The 17,858-nt window shown below is 37.2% G+C and overlaps 1 protein-coding gene across 1 annotated transcript in view; it reads right to left on the bottom strand.

Annotated features, from left to right (window-relative positions):
• Positions 1-557: 557 nt before the first annotated feature.
• Positions 558-17,858, bottom strand: part of HCRTR2 (hypocretin receptor 2) — a 132,357-nt gene continuing 115,056 nt past the window's right edge. Inside the window, exons 5-8 of the mRNA XM_061146050.1 lie at positions 9,708-9,928; positions 6,599-6,720; positions 3,047-3,272; positions 558-570 (exon numbers count right to left, since the gene is read on the bottom strand). Coding sequence (XP_061002033.1) covers positions 558-570; positions 3,047-3,272; positions 6,599-6,720; positions 9,708-9,928 — 582 coding nt within the window. The remainder of the gene's footprint in view (positions 571-3,046; positions 3,273-6,598; positions 6,721-9,707; positions 9,929-17,858) is intronic.

Genomic DNA, 17,858 nt, shown 5'->3' on the forward strand with positions numbered 1-17,858 from the left:
AGTCCCAACATACTCCTTTCGGAAATCTCATTTGTCTTATGAATAGCACATAATGGGGTAAGTAGTTGACCCTTTTTTCCATAAGATTGGCAGGTTTGGGGAACGCCTGTTTCTTTCCCCTTTGTTCTATTAAGGTCAGTACTAAATCCAGACCTCTTAGGAGGATTCCTGCATCAACTAGTTGGCAGAAGTATGCATGGGCTGATAGCCCTTTCCCACCGTTTCTTATAAGGACTGGTGTGTGTTTATTGTTCTTTCCTTTCAGGCAATGCTCATTCTTGGAAAATGTCTGCTTCAACAAATTTAGGCTTTTGTAAGGGTAAATAAAACTGGAGATTTGAAAGTTTTAGTTAGAAACTCAGATCATCCAGGTAGCCATAAATCACACAAGGGCCTTGGAACCTGTCTTCTCTCCACACTGCTCTGGTCACGCAGGGGCAAGTATTTCACGACCCATTATCTCTTTGACTGAGATGATGCTGAGTGGTTTTCAACATTGGTACTCGCCTCTTCTTTCTGACCTCCAATCAGGTTGACAGTGGTGATGATGATGGTCCCTATTGTAGATACCTGGGGAGTAAAATACTTTATTTCACATGGGTTAGTGTACAGGTGCTAGATGCTAGCGTCTGGAGCAGAAATCACCTGTGGGGCTTGTGAGCACATAGATTCCTGAGTACCACCCTCAAAGTTTCTGAGCTGGGACAGGGTGAACATTTGCACAGCTAATGAGTTCTCAGGTGGTGCGGACAACAATGGTTCAGGAAACACATTTTGAGAATCGCTGACTTAGAGCAAAGGAGTTCTGACTTTTGAGTCCATCCTTCATACCATTACACAGCACACCTCTCTGAGCCTCTCTGTCTCTTGAGCTCTGGGTCTTGCTTTCTTGCCGTCTCTCTTCTTAAATGACAATTAACTAGATATGTTAGGATCTGAACATTTAGCTCTTACTCTGTGATACTACTTAGCTATTAAGGCATATTATCAGTATTATTTGGCATTATCCTCAAACTAAAGTGCTAGTTTCCATCTCAATATGAAAATCACAATTCTCTTTTCACACAGCATAAATAAGAAAAAAAGTTCTCAGATATACAAAGAGGAGAGAGGAGACTTACAAAATTTGCTTTCATTGATATCTTTCTGATAACTAGCAATATAATCTCAATAAACTTTGTTCAAGGGTAGTTTTTGCTTTGAGTAGTAAAAAACACACAGTACTAAGACATGAAAACCATTTGCGGATAATTTGGTTATATTCTCTCTGAAAGCGATGAGTTGAAAAAAAGTAACAAAAAAACAACATAATTTTTAAGGTCTATGAAAATCTTTCTTAAATATTCTCCTTAATTTTTGTTTTAAATAAATAAATAAAATAAGAATGCCTGCTACCATACTATAAGAAGAGCAACTATCCACGAACATCTCTTTTACTTTTGATTTAATTTTAAAGTGACTATTTAAATCAGAATAATTTTGCAGAAAAGCAAATTGAAAATATTCAGTGCTTTGAACCCCAGATCTTCCATTTGCACAAAATATACTACACTCCTGTTCATTTGGGTGTGAATTAAGAGCAAAACCCTGCGTTCTCCTAGCTACCTGGCTCTCAGCCACAGGTGTGGATAGAATTCACTGACATCAAGAGTCAGTCTAATTAAACAGAAACAAAAAATTGCAACCTTCTTGCCCATGTCAGGGTGAGGACTGCCATCACTGGTTACTTCCTACTCTGAGTCTGAATCATCTCCCTGCATCCTCTACCAACAAGTTCCCTGCAGTGGACTGGAGCTCTCTCAAAGGCCTGATCACATCCATCCTAGCACAGTGGGTACCTTCTGGGAGGTGTTTGATACATGTTTGTATGCATGCATGCTAAGTTGCTGTAGTCGGGTCCAACTCTGTGACCCTATGGACTGTAGCCCACCAGGCTCCTCTGTCCATGTAATTCTCCAGGAAGAATACTGGAGTGAGTTGCCAAATCCTTCTCCAGGGTTCTGTCCAAACCAGGGATTGAACCCACATCTCCTGCAGCTCCTTCATTTCAGGTGGATTTTTTTTTTTTAACTGCTGAGCCACTGGAGAAGACCTGATAAATGTTTATAAAATGTAAATAAATACAAATAATTACCATCAACTCCATGACATTAACCTGTCCAATATGGGACCCAGAGTGATTTGGTATATACTACTACTTTTCTTTGTAAATTGCATTCTTAACTTCTTCTAGTAAGACCAATTATCTCATTTTTACTGGTTAGAAGAATGTGATTATGTTGTATCTTATTCTTCAATGTTAAAATCTTTCCTTAGAGATGGAAATTGCAAATTTATAGTACTCCAAAATTTTTGTATGAATACAGAGCCTTCCTGGCTATTCATTAAAATGAGAAATACTAGGCATGGTAAGATTACAAACTCAAGAAAAATGTGTAACTGAGTTATACAATTAATGGAAAACAAAGTTGAATAGCCTATATATTTAGTTTTGAAATATAGATTTTGAGTTATCTAATATAATATGCTATTTTGTATATAAATATACTCTCAGATATCACATCATAATGACACTTCTCTTTAGTAATTTTTTAAAGCTATAAAGTCAACTAACATATCTCTTGCTAATCCAGAGCTAGTAACTGCTACTTCTTTTAGCAACCAAAAGAAAATCAAAGGATAAGTTTGGGAAACTTTTACCCACCAATTTGAAGTTAGATTCAAATAACAATTAGCATTGGAAATCTTCACACGTTTAATAGACAATAATCCTAGTACATGAAGTTAAAAGTGAAACAGTCTGAAAATAAATCCAGTGAAAGGTTCGACTTCTAACATATTTCAATCAAAAGTTGAGAAATGATTTGAAACTGACTTTATTTCCAAAGGGCAAGAGATCATTTTCCCTTAAAAAAAGAAAAGCGGGGAGCGGTCCACACAGTAGTTCTGGCTTCAGATCAGTAGCATAACAAAGTTTCTGTGTACAGAGGTTTAAAAAAAGAAGAGTGGTCCCCGGCCATCCTCCTCCTGGCCGTCAGCCTCCTACCAGCTCTGGAGGGGCCCGGCGCCGTTGGCCGCTGGGAGCGCGCTGATGCTCGTGAGCACCACCTGCTCGGACAGTTTCGACACGTTATCAAAGTTGCTGATCTGCGTGGTCAGAGACTTGCGGCTTTCGGTGCTCGTCCGCCCCCTGGCCAGCCGGTCCTCCTGGCGGTGATGAACCCCAAGGCAACAGCAAGAAAACGCGGCTTTAAATTCCTCTCGAAACTTTCCTGGATGACCGCGGAGAATGAAAGGAGAAAAAATGTTGCAGTCAGTATGTTTTAACCAATCTCGGATAGGGTACAAATGAGTGACTTCCTGGAGCCAAATCTACATGCGGGTGCAACATTTTATATTGGTGAGGGAAAGATAGAAAAAGGGAATTTCTTTATCGGAAGCTTTGTGCAATCTTTGCTAAAAAATCATGTATTTTTAAATTGAAGTATCTTTGATTTACAATATGTACAGCACAGGCATTCAGTTACAATTTTTCAGATTCCCTTATATGTTGTTAGAAAATGACTGAGTATAGTTCCCTGTGCTATACAGTAGGTCTTTGTTGTTTATTTTTATGTTTGAAAGTGAGAGTGTTAGTTGCCCAGTCGTGTCTGACTCTTTGCGATCCCATGAACTGTAGCCCAGCAGGCTCCTCTGTCCATGTAATTTTCCAGGCAAGAATACTGGAGTGGGTAGCCTTGCCCTTCTCCAGGGGATCTTCCCAACCCAGGGATTAAAACTGGGTCTCCTGCAATGTAGGCAGATTCTTTACTGTCTGAGCCACAAGGGAAGACCTTGTTATTTATATATATATATATAAATATATACATTTATATATATAATATTTCATTATTATATACAATATATTATAATATATAAATATATTATTATAACTATATTAAATATTTAAATATATACATTTATATATATACATACATACACACACATATATATTTATATGTAGTAGTGTGTATATTTTCATCCCAAACTTCTAATTTATCCCTCCCACCTCCCCTCACTTTTCCCTTTGGTAACCATAACTTTGTTTTCTGTGTCTATGGGTCTATTACTTTTTGGAAATATATTCATTTGTATATTTTTTTAAGATTCCACATGTAATTGATATGATGATATTTGTCTTTCTCTGTCTGACTTAGTATAATTTCTAGGTCCATTCATGTTGCTGCAAATATACATATATTCAGTGGAATATTAGTCATAATAAAGAATGCATGCTTAGTACATTGTTGAAGTGATGAGACATTTCCATAAAATAGACTGTTTTACATGCTCAATGTTTGAAGTTTGTTTAATGTTTTTATAGGCACACTACATATATTTGTGCATGTGGATTATTTTTCACAAGATTACTATAGTACAATTGAGCACCAGCAGAAGGGTGCCCAGAGATATTTAATAATTCCAAAACTGATGAAATCTATGCTGTACATGGCCAAAAGTTTGCAGAAATCACTCCTACATTGTACTGTGAAGAAATTGTTCTACTGACACAATCAGTTCAACAAAATATCTAGAAAAGTACCTTAAACTATCTAGAAAGTTTCTTTTTGTGATCTGCGTGAAAGAAAGTGAAGTGAAGTTGCTCAGTCATGTCTGACTCTTCGCGACCCCATGGACTTGAGCCTGCCAGGCTCCTCTGTCCATGGGATTTTCCAGGCAAGAGTACTGGAGTGGGTTACCATTTCCTTCTCCAGTGGATCTTCCCAACCCAGGGATGGAACCCGGGTCTCCTGCATTGTAGGCAGACGCTTTACTGTTTGAGCCACCGGGAAAGTCCTGTAATCTGCGTAAGGCAGAACAACAACAACAACAAAAATGAATGAAAAATAAAAACCCCTAGAAGCTTTTCCTTATCTTTAAATTATTGATGTCACACTGAAGAAGGATAACCATGAAACAGTGACCTTTTAAGTCTCTAAGTGTAAATGACAGCATTGGAAATCACCATTTCTTGTCTCTGAGCTTCGATTACCCACCTGGGTTATTGAATGATTAAAATCAGTGCCCAGTGACCTTCTTGCGTCACTCTTGACCCCATCATGGCACTTTGACTTGGTTCGCTGGCTTCTACTTCAGACACCTCTCTCTTATGCTCTAGTAGACTTCCCCTTCTTAATGCAAGCTCAGGGCTTTAGGTACTCCTAAGCCCAGGGATTCCTTTTAAGTCCTGGCTCTACATGCCCCTCCTCCTTTCAAACAGCACGTGAGCAGCGGGCTCTGGGTATCCCAGTCTGAATTAGTCTTTATTTTGGAGACTGGGGTTGAGTGAGCAGAGGGAGGCTCGAAAAGGGTGAAATGAATACAAAACACCCTTCACATATACACCATCTGATTCACTCAAAGATAAAATAAAGCAGAGGTATAGAAGGCGCGTGCGTGCTCCCTTGCTCTGTGGTGTCTGACTCTTTGTGACCCCATGGACTGTACCCTCCAGGCTCCTCTGTCCATGGAATTTCTCAGGCAAGAATACTGGAGCTGGAGCGGGGTGCCATTCCCTTCTGGGGACTCTGGGGAATCCCCCGACCCAGGGATCAAACCCACATTTCCTGCATTGGCAGGCAGACCCTTTACCACTGTGCCTCTGGACAGCCATACACAGGGTACATGACATGACTGAAAAAATTTATTTAAAAAAAGCCTAACTGAGTGTCTTTTGAGGGGGACCTTGCTGGTGGCTCTCAATGCAGGGGGCATCGGTCCAATCCCTGGTCAGGCCCCTAAGATCCTGTATGTCACATGGTGAGGCCAAACAAACAAACAAATACAATTTTTAAAAGTGACTATACCATTAAAAAGTATTTAGGGAGGGGGGATCAGGATGGGGAATACATGTAAATCCATGGCTGATTCATGTCAATGTATGACAAAACCCACTACAATATTGTAAAGTAATTAGCCTCCAACTAATAAAAACAAATGAAAGAAAAAGTATTTAGTTAAATGACTTTTATAATTATATTGATTCCATAAACAGAGATGGGTGGAATCAGTTGCAGATAAATGTGCGTGTGGTCTGTTTAGTTCAGTGTTATTTAGGAGGAATATAATTTTTTGGGTCAGTGAGAAATCTTGAGATAAGCCCAAGAGATATTAATTACCCACAAGAGAAATGTAGATACAGAGAAATACATACAAATACAAAGGTTCCAACTCCATCTCAATTAGGCTATAAATATTGGCAAAGGAAATGATACAAGCAAGGCTGTTTTATTTTTGGATAAAATGATTTCACATCTTTGTAAATCATAAGTTTAATATATGACAAGCAAGATTATTATCCAGTTCTCACAATTTCACTCTCCTATTTCAACTTTTCTTCTAAATTTAATGGAAAAAGTTACAATTTTCTCTGATTGTTAGGTAATAAGTATTCCTTCTCATAAGGGGAAAAATGCTAAAGACCAGTCAGATCAGTGGAAAAAATTCTTATTATATTGCAACTAAGCTCTTCCTACAGTTCAAGAGTGTTGACACCTTCTGGTCATCCATCCCTTGCCCTGGGCTGTAGTTTGTAGAGAAGTAACCGGTGAAGACTCACCACTGAGAAAATTATAAATGATTGGGTTCGCAGCACTGTTGGCATATACGAGCCAGTGTGAAAATGTAAACCAGGCGTATACAGTTTCCCTGTCTTCCGTGTGGGCGAACATCCCAAACACTCTGTAGGGAAAGAAATGGTAGTCAGTGGGATTCTGGAAAGTTCCTTTAAATAAGCAAATTCAAGGGTCAACAAAGGCCTAGGTCGCAGCTGCCGGACTCCAGCGCTGCCCTGTAGGATGGACCTCTTATAGGTTCAGAGAACCACAGGGGGGCCAGAAGGACGTCGGTCCCTGCAGGGCACCTCAAGGCACAGTCAGTATTGTCAGAAATCAAGAGCCAGCTCAGGTCAGAGGAGAAGGGGCTTTCTCCTTTGTAAAGAATGAGTGCGATAAGAATGCAAAGGTTGGGTACGTATCTATCTCCCTTCTTTCCTGTCATTTCTAAACGCAATGGAGCAGTGTTTGTTAATATTCCATTTCATTTGATTTAATTTTTATTTTAAATTGGAATATAAGATTAACAGTGTGCTCACTTCAGGAGTACAACAAAGTGACTCACTTGTACATATACCTGTTTCTTCTTTTTGAGGTGCTTTTCCCAAGAATATTGAGCAGAGTTCCCTGTACTATACAGCAAGTCCTTGTTGGTTATCTCTTTTAAACATAGCAATGTGTATACTTCACACTCCTAAATTGCTGTCTATGTGTACTACTTCCTACTTTCCCTTGTGCATTGATCAGAGTATTACATTTCTTCAACTTCAGTCTTACCACCTTGCTGAAATTGGGCTTCTGGGATTTTTTTTTTTTTAATATGCAGAGGAGAACTAGTTTTCAGTTGGCAAAATTCTGGCAATTTCTTAAAATTTTTAAATTTTAATATTTTTATTCATTATTTTAAACTCTTACAAATAGTTTATTACTATGTCCTTAAAGGTCATTTTTAAGATTTCTTCTAGACTTTGAAATATCTTAGCTATCAAATTCTATTCACTAGACAAGAGCAGGCAACTTGTAACTACTTGGTAAATTGGTAGGCTGAAGATTATAATGCATTTCTTGATAGAGGTTTCATCATTGATTGTGGATTTTGTGCACACGATAGAAATACATTGTTGGAATAAAGTGATGTTCTATGGAGTACTCTAGTCTTACAGAAATGTAATATATAGTGAGACAACGTGGATAAATGGAATGAATATGTTATGACCCTCTATCACAATATATCTTTGAAACAGACTTGCTTTAAAGATGTTGGTTTTGACTAAGCAGACGAACTGACTTCCAAAGAAAAGAATTAAGGATTTTATTTGTAAGAGAAAGAAAACAAAAGTATAAAATGAGAGGGCAAACAGAGACAAGTATTTGAAGAAAATGTGTGTGGTAAAGAGAAAAACAACTTTAAAGGTTATTTTGAATTTTTTATTTTGTGACAAAGACCAGAAGACTCAAAAAACAGAAACTATTTTAAATTTAACATGGGTTTTCTCCTTAGAAAGCCATTTATTTTCCTTGGAAAGGAAGGTCTGTAAGTCAGAAGAATAGAAATATTATGGACAAATAGGTATTTGGAACTAGCTAAAGGGAAGGTACTAGGGCTGAGATGCAGGAAATCCAAGTGTGTCTTTGAGAGAGCAGAAAATCCATTTTTCATTGAGTTTAGACAGACTAAAATAAAAGTACAAAAAAAAAAAAAAAAAGAGAGAAAACCTATCCAGTATGTTTATAGGTTCTTAGGAACAGAAAACATCATTTTACATCAGACTAGAATACATTTGTATATGATTTCTGTGGGCAGGAAAATTAAGAAGGGAATTAAAAAATATATATATACACACACACATATATATGTGGAGGGCAAAGAAGCTTCCCTTTTCTTGTGAGCTGGTGTATATCTCAAGGACCAAAGCTGCCACAGATTTTATACCTTTAAGGCTGTGCCTGTACTAAGCAATATTGCTGAAAAGTCCATTTTCTCTTTCTACCATTGATGAAGTCATTACGAATATATATATGTATAACTGAATCACTTCGCTGTGCGGCTGAAACTAACGCAGCTTTGTCAATCAACATTACTTCAATAAAATTTATTTTTAAAAAATGTAAAGAAAAAAAGTCATTAAGCAATCAAAGACAAAGCCCCAAAGAGAATGATAAATCTTTGCAGTTGGTTATACCACCTTCAGACTGTGTGATTCCAGCCAAAGCTGCCTCTCTCCAGAGTCCCCAGCTGTGAGGAATGGGATATTGACTCTGAATCAGGGGAAAATGAGAGGCGCAATCCTGGTTTTAGTTAGAGCCCTCTGATAAACAGAACTGGTATTACCTTGGGACCAGCCTCTGTGCAACTATTAAGATAATTTCCAATAAAGATGGTTGAAGGTTTCTGGGTACCACTGCCCGTATCAGCTGATCATGTTGGCCAACTGTTTTAACTTAAAAGTGTACCTGGGGTTACAGGAACATAACTTCTCTCACTGAAAAGCTTTGTGTTGATTTTGGTTATTAACACTATTCACCTATTCACCCTAAACTTGATTTACTTACTTCAGAAAAATGGATTTTCTTTCTTTCTGTTTAAGCATTCAAAACACAGTATGTGCTATGATTCCACTTTGTGTGTGTGTGTGCGCGCACACGCTCTCATAAATGCACTTTTAATTAGAATGCTAACACAATTCTTATCTCTTTTTGTCCTTTAGATAAAATTCTGTCACCATTCCCTATGTCTTTGAAAACAAAGTTGGAAAACCCATTTGTTCTGATCAAAAAAGAGCTCCAAGCTGTAAATGAGTTTTTTGCGGTTAGAATTTTTTCTGCATCTGAGATTCAGCAATTAACTTGAAGAGGTCACGGGGAACATCTGTTTTCTGTCTGTCATTCAATAGAGAATTAGCATGGATAAGAGCATTTAAAGTCCCAGCACTCTAAAAAGCTGTGTGTTCTTACCTGCTGGTAACAACAACACATTGAGTTATCTGGCCAGACAAGCTATCTTGGCAGCCAGCTTAGAATTTTTCTCTGGCTTAAAAAAAAGAAAAAAGTCCTTAATTAAGAACCAAGAGAAATGGCAGATCTCTTCATTTTCAAATAATACGTGAGCTTTACCTCTTTAGCACATTGAGGATGCTAATTGGGAGATAGCAAATTGCAAACACCAGGAGCACGACCATCAACATCCGGGCTGTTTTCCGTCTGGCTCGGATCTGCTTTACTTCAGCGGCCACCGCGCTAATCCTGGATTTGGTCTGCTGTCCGGGCCCCCGAGGCTGGGAAAGAGGCTGCAGGGCCTTCCATTTTCTCTGAACGACAGAAGAGGTTCCAGGAATCTGAAAGGAGTGCAGATCCTTTATTGCTATCTGAGTTAGGAAAGTTCCACTTCGGAGGAGTAATTGGAAGACATAGTAAGGATAGTATTCCCAGACACCTGCGGTCTGGGAGGTTTGCTGAGTGGAGGGTGTTCTGGAGTAAAACCGTCAAGTGCCAAGTAGGAGTCTGGGTGGAAAAAAAAAAAAGTTATAACATCACAATTTTGTCAAAGTCTAAAGAGAGCTGAAAATGGAAAACATATCTCTTTATAAAGAGAAGTTGTCCCCACAAAGGAATAATATTCAGTACTAAAAAGAAATGAGTTATCAAGCCATGAAAAAAATAGAGGGACCTTAAATGCATACTACTAAGTGAAAGGAACCAATCTAAGAAGGTTACCTGTTATAGGGTTCCAAATATATGATATCCTGAAAAAGGTGAACATATGGAGAGTAGAATGATCAGTGGTTGCCAGGGGCAACGGGAGATGGATGAATTAGCATAGCACAGAGGATTTCAGGGCGGGGAATATACTCTGCATGATGGATATATTTCATCACACATTATGCGTTGTATCTGAATATACCATCCAAACACATAGAATGTACATCAAAAGTGAATCATAAAGTAAACTGTGACTATGATGAGCAGATGCAGGTTCATCAGTTTTAACAAATGCATCAGGCTGCTGGAGGATGTTGATAATGGGGGACTGCTCATGAATGGAAGGAGGGCAGAGATAGGAAAACTGTAACTTCCACTCAAATTTTCTGTGGCTTTATAACTACTCTTTAAGAAAAACTTCTTGATTTAAAAGAGAGAGAGATGAAAACTGGGGACGCAGAGCACCTATTAGTAATTCTGATTCAGCTCAGATACCTGGAGTTGAAACAGACTGAAAACCTAAGCAGGTGATGTCAAAGTAACCTGCACGGCTTTTCATGCATCAATACTGCCACCTGCTGGCAGACGGTGAGTTGGGACTTTTGTTAGGTTTTCGGCTTCTCGGGTTTAAGGTAATGCGTGGCAAAACCAATACAATATTCTCAAGTAAAATAATAAATTAATTACTTAAAAAATAAAAATTAAAAAAACCTTTAAATAAAAGGAATAAAAACAAAATAAAATGTTCTCTGTTGCTGATTATTTTTTCTTATAAAATTTCTTGACGTCAACTCTGTGGCCTGACCCTTTAAAATTCACATAAAAGCCTTGAAAATCCCTCGTGGTCTTCCATGATCATTTCAAATAGCTGAAATTTGTAACAACAGTTACACAACTTGTACTTTTCCATTTCTTTTCAAAGTTATTTGATAACAGCAGGGAGTCCCTCCAAGTATAATATTGTCTTAATTATAAGCTCATGAAGATTGATAGGGTTTAGTGAGCAAAACAATAAAATTCAGCATGTGTAATTTTTTAAGAGGAAAATGTGCCAACAAGCGCACCATAAGAACAGCCTAGTTCTACTAAGATTATTCAGCTGTTGCTTTTATCTCTGCACCGAAAGTCAGAACAGACCAGCGTGTCCCTACGATCTCTCACAATGGATGTTGGATGGATTCTATTGCTTTATCCATCACAAGATTCAAGTCTGTTAGATAAACATTATTTGAGAACAGAATTTCACTTTACTTTGATTTCCACAGAGATGAATCGATGTGATGCTTCTTTTGAACATAACTATTCCTTCTCAAAAAGGAGCAAATGAAAATAAGGAAAACCTGCCTTTAAATTGAAAAACATTTCATAAATGATTTATCTTTGGATTCTCTATGTTCTGCCATGTAGGTTGACCTTTCACATCAAGGTGGCCCCACTCAATCTTCTCTTCTATTGACTGAGAATCCTTCCTCCTCTATGAGTCTTTTTATAAGCAGTCATTTTTAAAAATAATTGAGAAATTGCAATGGATGTTGGAAATTCCCAGAAGACCTCTAGCATGAGTAACCCTATTAATGTCTGCTAAATTGTCTTGAACTCTTTCCTAAACAATCTCTAAGACCATTTAAACTGAAGCAATCTATTATTCAGTGCTCCCCGGAGGAAAAAGAATCAATATCTTGCATGTGATGACTTCTGCAACTATCAGAAAAAGTTGCCATAAAGAGAAACTGCCACAGTGAGCAAGACTATGGTTCCTGCAACCATAAAAAAAAGTGGTAATGATGTCCTTTCTTAGACGATGATCTAAATACAGATAGAAGATGCTAATCCTGCACACATTGTATAAGACATACAGTAGTCCCCACTGATAATTTGTCTATGTCAAGAGAAAGTCAGTACAGTATCAATAGAAATTGTTGATATTAACTGAGCCCCAGGAATGATGCAAAATCTTGAGTAATTATTAATGCTTTCTTTAAAAAAAAATAGTCATTGTATACCCATTTTGCAGATTATCAAGCATTTTTGAGAAAGATTAAATAAAATATCCCGTCTATATCTTTAATAAGTGACAAGCCAGAATATGCGTACAGATGTGTCTTATTGGAAAGTTCATCTTTTCCCATTGTGATGTACTATTTCCATCTATAAACTTCAACACAATCTGCTATGAGAGTTAACAATTTTTTTTCATACATGCTTAGTTATATAAAGGGGCTTCCCAGGTGGCTCAGTAGTAAAAGAATACGCCTCCAATGCAGTTGATGGAGATTTGATCCCTGGGTCAGGAAGATCCCCTAGAGAAGGAAATGGCAACCTAACCCATGGATAGAGGAACCTGGTGAACTACAGTCCGTGGGGTAGCAAAGCGTCAGACATGACTGAGCTCAAGCTTTAATTTTTGGTGACATAAAAGCAATAATAGTCATACAAAAGGGCTTTTGAGAGACTCCGGCCATTTGTCCACAGGGAAAGGTCTTTTCTTTGCCATCTCAGCAAGGGCTAAGCAATCGCTGATTGTGGAAAGCAAACACACACACCATACAAACACAATACATAACATTATACACACACAGTACACACAGCACATACACAAACCCACACACACACTGCTTTCATTCTGCTATTACAATTAAACTTCATAATCATCTTTGATGTGAAAATACATCCTGGAACAGGTATTAACACAGTTAGGAAATGGAACTATCATGTAAATGATGACCATTGAAACCTGCCCTGTCTAAAGAAGTCTTTGTGGCCATGATAAGCAAATGCCGGGAGCCAGCACACGAGATCCCACCCAGGACAAGGTCATGAGGAGAAGACCTGACAAGCAAGGCAGATCAGGACTTCAGGGATTTCGAAAAGCTGCCCCGGCGCTCACCTTAAAGATGATCTCTGTCTTTCTGATGCTTGCTATATTAGACTACTCCCTAATTTCTGTGACACAGGTAGAAGGCCTTCCCCGATCTCTCTCCAAACAGAATCAACTTAGAACTTTAATCAATATGTCCCCCGGACGGTGGTATCCTATAAGATTATCCAGGATGAAAGGAGTGTTTCAATTTAGACCCCTTTGCTGGCATTCTAGCCTGCTTGGCAAATGCGTACTAATGCACACGACTGCTCACAACACCTTAATCATAAACAGCATAAAGAACCTGATCACAAAAGGCCCTAGGCACAGAGCCCTTCGGGGGTGAGGAAGCCCTATTAGAGAACACAAAAATATTATTCTAAAAGTGGTTATAGTTAAAGATTTAGAAAAATAAGAGTTTAGAATTGTTAATTTTAATCAGGAATGCTAAACAGGGGTTGCCTCACCACAGCTGCAGTCTTTGTGTGGTAAACCTTTTAGATAAATTTAACTGATAACTTCTGCAAAAGGACTGACCTTTGGGTTCGTTAAAGAATAGATTGCGGAAAATAGCTTTGCATTAACCTAGGTCATAAAATGTCAATATGCCCCGAGGCCAGAAGATAATGTATAAGACTCTCACAAAGAAGTTGCAGGAAACACCCTGGTTTCTGAAGGATAAGCCGATTAAACTATCTTCCCCTTAAAAATGTACTAACTTAAAATATAAAAGCGACGGTAAAAAATAAAGATTTGCCAGACTCTGTGCAACCCGCGTCTGGTCTCTCTCTCTCTTTCTCTCTCTCTCTCCCTCGCAGACTCGGCCCTATCAAGGCTGATCTCACGTGTCTTCTCTCGCCGACACCGATCATCCTGAGGGTACCCCCTGGATCCTGCCGAGGCTGGACCCCGGCAAGCAAACATGCTGCAAACATTAAAAAGGGCATAAAAGAATATTGTGAACAAACAGGAAATGAATAAATACAATGAAAGAAAAGATAATTAAACTGACACCTGTTTGTCTTTACAAACCCTGTTACAACAAAACAAATCAACAAACAAAAACTCCAAGCTCAGATAGCCTCATTGATTTAATATTCAATCAAATCATAAAGAATAATTTCTATCTTATTTAGACTCTTTCTGAAATTCAAAGAAAATATAATATTTTAATGAATTTTAATGAGGCCAGTTACCCTGATAATCAATACTATGAGAACAAAGGAAAACCACTGACCAAATATTTCACATAAAAGAGAGAGGAAAAATTCCCCAAAATATATGTTGTTAAACCAAATCCAACAATATATAAAAATATAATAGATTTGACTCAAAAAAGCAATCAAATTTATTCTGGTAATACAGTATGGGTTTAACATGTAAAAAAAATCAATCAATGTAATTTATCATATTTGTAGAAAAAACTATGAATATCTCATTAAAGAAAAGAAAAATGTTTGAAAATTCAACAACTTTGATGTAAACTGGTAATAGAATCTTTCTCAACTTGACACAGGGAATCTATGAAAAGTCTTTGGGCTATCATCCGACTTAGTGCTAAAGATGAACAATTTCCTCCAAGACTGGGAATAAGCCAACAAATGTTTCTCTCACATCTACTCAACATTGTACTGGAGATCCTAGCCAGTAGAAGAAGGCAATTCAAATAGATAAAAGATATATAAATTGATTCTATTGAGAACACATCATTGCTTACAAAGAAAGTCTTAAAGGATTTACAAGAATGGCACTAGAACTAAAATGAATTTAGCAATATGCGGGACCCTAAATCAGTAAACAAAATTCACTGTATTTCTATATACTAGTGACAAATGATTTGAAGTTTAAAAATAACACAAGTTTTAATAGCAGAACATGTATTCTAGAAGTACATTTAGCAAAATGTGAACAAAATACGTGTAGATAAAATTATGAAAATTTCTAAGAGTTATTAAAGACTTAAATAAATGAAGAGCTGTACTATGTTCACAGATCAGAAAATACTTTAATACTTTAATATTGTTAATATATCAATTTCTCGCAATTGAGCTATAAATTTAATGTAATAAGTCTATTCAAAATAATAGCAATCTTAACTTTATGACTCCTTTATGACAGCTTATTTATTTATTTATTTATTTATTTATTTAACCTTGGCTCTTCTCTTTTAGTATTTAAATGCACATGCTAAGTTCTTATGGTCGGGATCATAACCATTATCTTTGTCTCACTAAAGTAGGAAAATGTGCTTTTTTACTATTTCAATCACATACAATATGTCAAAGCTTGCTTTATAGCCTATCATATGATCTAGCCTGGAGACTGTTCAGTGTGCACTTGAATGTGCATTCTGTATCTTTGAAGAAGTATCCTGTAGATATGTTAGGTCTCGTTGATTGATAGTTTTGTTCAGGTCTTCTATGCCATTGTTAATTTTCTGCCTAGTTTTTCTATCCATGACTGAAATATGAGTGTTGAAGTTTTCTATTATTATTATTGAATTGTCTGTTTATGTCCCTAATTCTGCTAGCTCTTGCTTCATATATTGTGGGCTTCAGTTGTTAAACGCATATAAGCTTAGAATTTCTTAATTGAATGATTTATCATTATGAAATATCCTTCTTCATTTGTAGTAACACTTTTTATTAAGCTTTTATCTAATATTAGTGCGGCTACTTCAACTTTCCTTTGGTTACTGTTTGCATTGCATGCTAAGTCACTTCAGTTATGTCTGACTCTTGTGACCCCATGGACTGTAGCCCACCAGGCTGCTCCGTCCATGAGATGCTTCAGGCAAGAACACTGGGATGGGTTGCCATGTCCTGCTCCAGGGGATCGTCCCCATCCAAGGATCTAACCCACCTCGCTTGTGTCTCCGGCATTGGCAGGCAGGTTTTTTTTTTACCACTGGTGCCACCTGGTGCTATACTGTTTGTATAGTACCTCTTTATTCATTATTTTACTTTTAATCTATTTGTGTCTTTTGTAGATAGCATACAGCTGAATCATCTTGTTTGTTTATCTATTCTGCCAATGTCTAAACTGCTTCATTCATTTATATTTAATGAGACTATTGAGAAGGTATAATTTACATCTATCATTTTGCTTTTTGTTTCCATTTTCCATAAATATGTATGAATATGTATATAGGGTCTATCTTATTCCTCTATTACTTCTTTATTTTCTGTTAAACAGATATTTTCTACTATAATTTTTATTCTGTTGCTTCTTGCACTATTTTCTTTTTGAGTTATTTTTTAGTGGTTGCCCTGACGACTACAATTAACAACTTAAACAATCTGTTTGGATTAATGTCAAGTTAATTTCAATAGTATGCAAAAACTTTGTTCCTATATAGCTCCATTCCCTCCTCCATTTGAATTACTTCTTCACACATGATAAGCTGAAGATTCACAGTTTTATAATTATTGCTTTACAATGTTATCTCAAGTCAAAGAGGAGAAGAAAAGAATTTCAAATAAAAAACATTTATACTCTCTTCTATATTTACATACATAATTATTTTTATCTCTGTGTGAACTTAAGTTACTGGCATTTGATTCTGCCTCTGTAATTACAATTTGCTATTTATTTCCTTATACTAGACTGACTCATTACCATCTAATATTAATTATTTTAAGTTCTTTTTGAAGAATTTTGGAGAATAAAGGGTAGCAGAAGAGAATGTGATAAGAAATGGAACGAGTAATTCTTTCAAAATTTCAGTCCTTGAGTTAGCTGCTTAGTCATGTCTGACTCTTTCCAAACCCATGGAGGAGCCAGCCAGGTTCCTCTCTCCATGGGATTTCCCAGGCAAATTTACTGGAGTGGGTTGCCATTCCCTTTTCCAGGGGTTCTTCCCAATCCAGGGATCAAACTCACATCTACTGTGTCGCCCAGATTCTTTACCCACTTCTCCATCAGGGAAGGCCCACGGAAATTCAGTTCCAGACTCAAGTATCAGTACAGTTCATCCCTAGCTTCTCACAAAGTCCCAGATACAGGGTAGTTTGTCAATAAATATGTGTGGGATGAATTGGCATGAGTTCACATGATAAGATTGAAGTGTTGAATTATATAAGAGCTAGAACTGAAAAAAAATGTTGTCAGATGCACAAGAGTGAAGATTTAGTGAGTCTTGGAAAGAGGAGTTCTAGAGTCTGTAGAATTTCTGAACTGACTGAATTCTCTGAGTCACATTTTCAAAAAGAATATTTAAGCCTTGTTTAGAGTAAAGCATTGGATAGTTCTTTTGATGAGGTTTAAAATCCTTGAGAAAGTCAAACAAGGACAAACACTTTGTTCCCTAATAAACTTACACTTAGAAATTTCAAAGAATGTAACAGATTCTATGCATTTCTATAATTTTGAGCAAATAGGACAGGACCTCTGTTTGATGGCTCACTTGATGTGGCCTATGGCACATATAATGCCTTGGAATTCTGTTTATAGACATTCACAGTTGGAATTTGAGAGTTATTCAAGAAGAATTCCACACAATCACCACTTGAGGTTAATTTACTTTATCATCACTGCTAAAGTGAGCTCAGATGAACTCATTGTTTTCACTGCAATCTGTTTGTAAATGTTTTTAGTTTCACAGCCCAAGCATTTTATTGCAAATCTTCTGGATCATGTGGCCTGTACTAATCAGGAGAATTCATCACACACACACACACACACACACAAAATGGACTTTTTCTAAA

Source organism: Dama dama, chromosome 7 (assembly GCF_033118175.1).
Source record: "Dama dama isolate Ldn47 chromosome 7, ASM3311817v1, whole genome shotgun sequence".
NCBI lineage: Eukaryota > Metazoa > Chordata > Mammalia > Artiodactyla > Cervidae > Dama > Dama dama.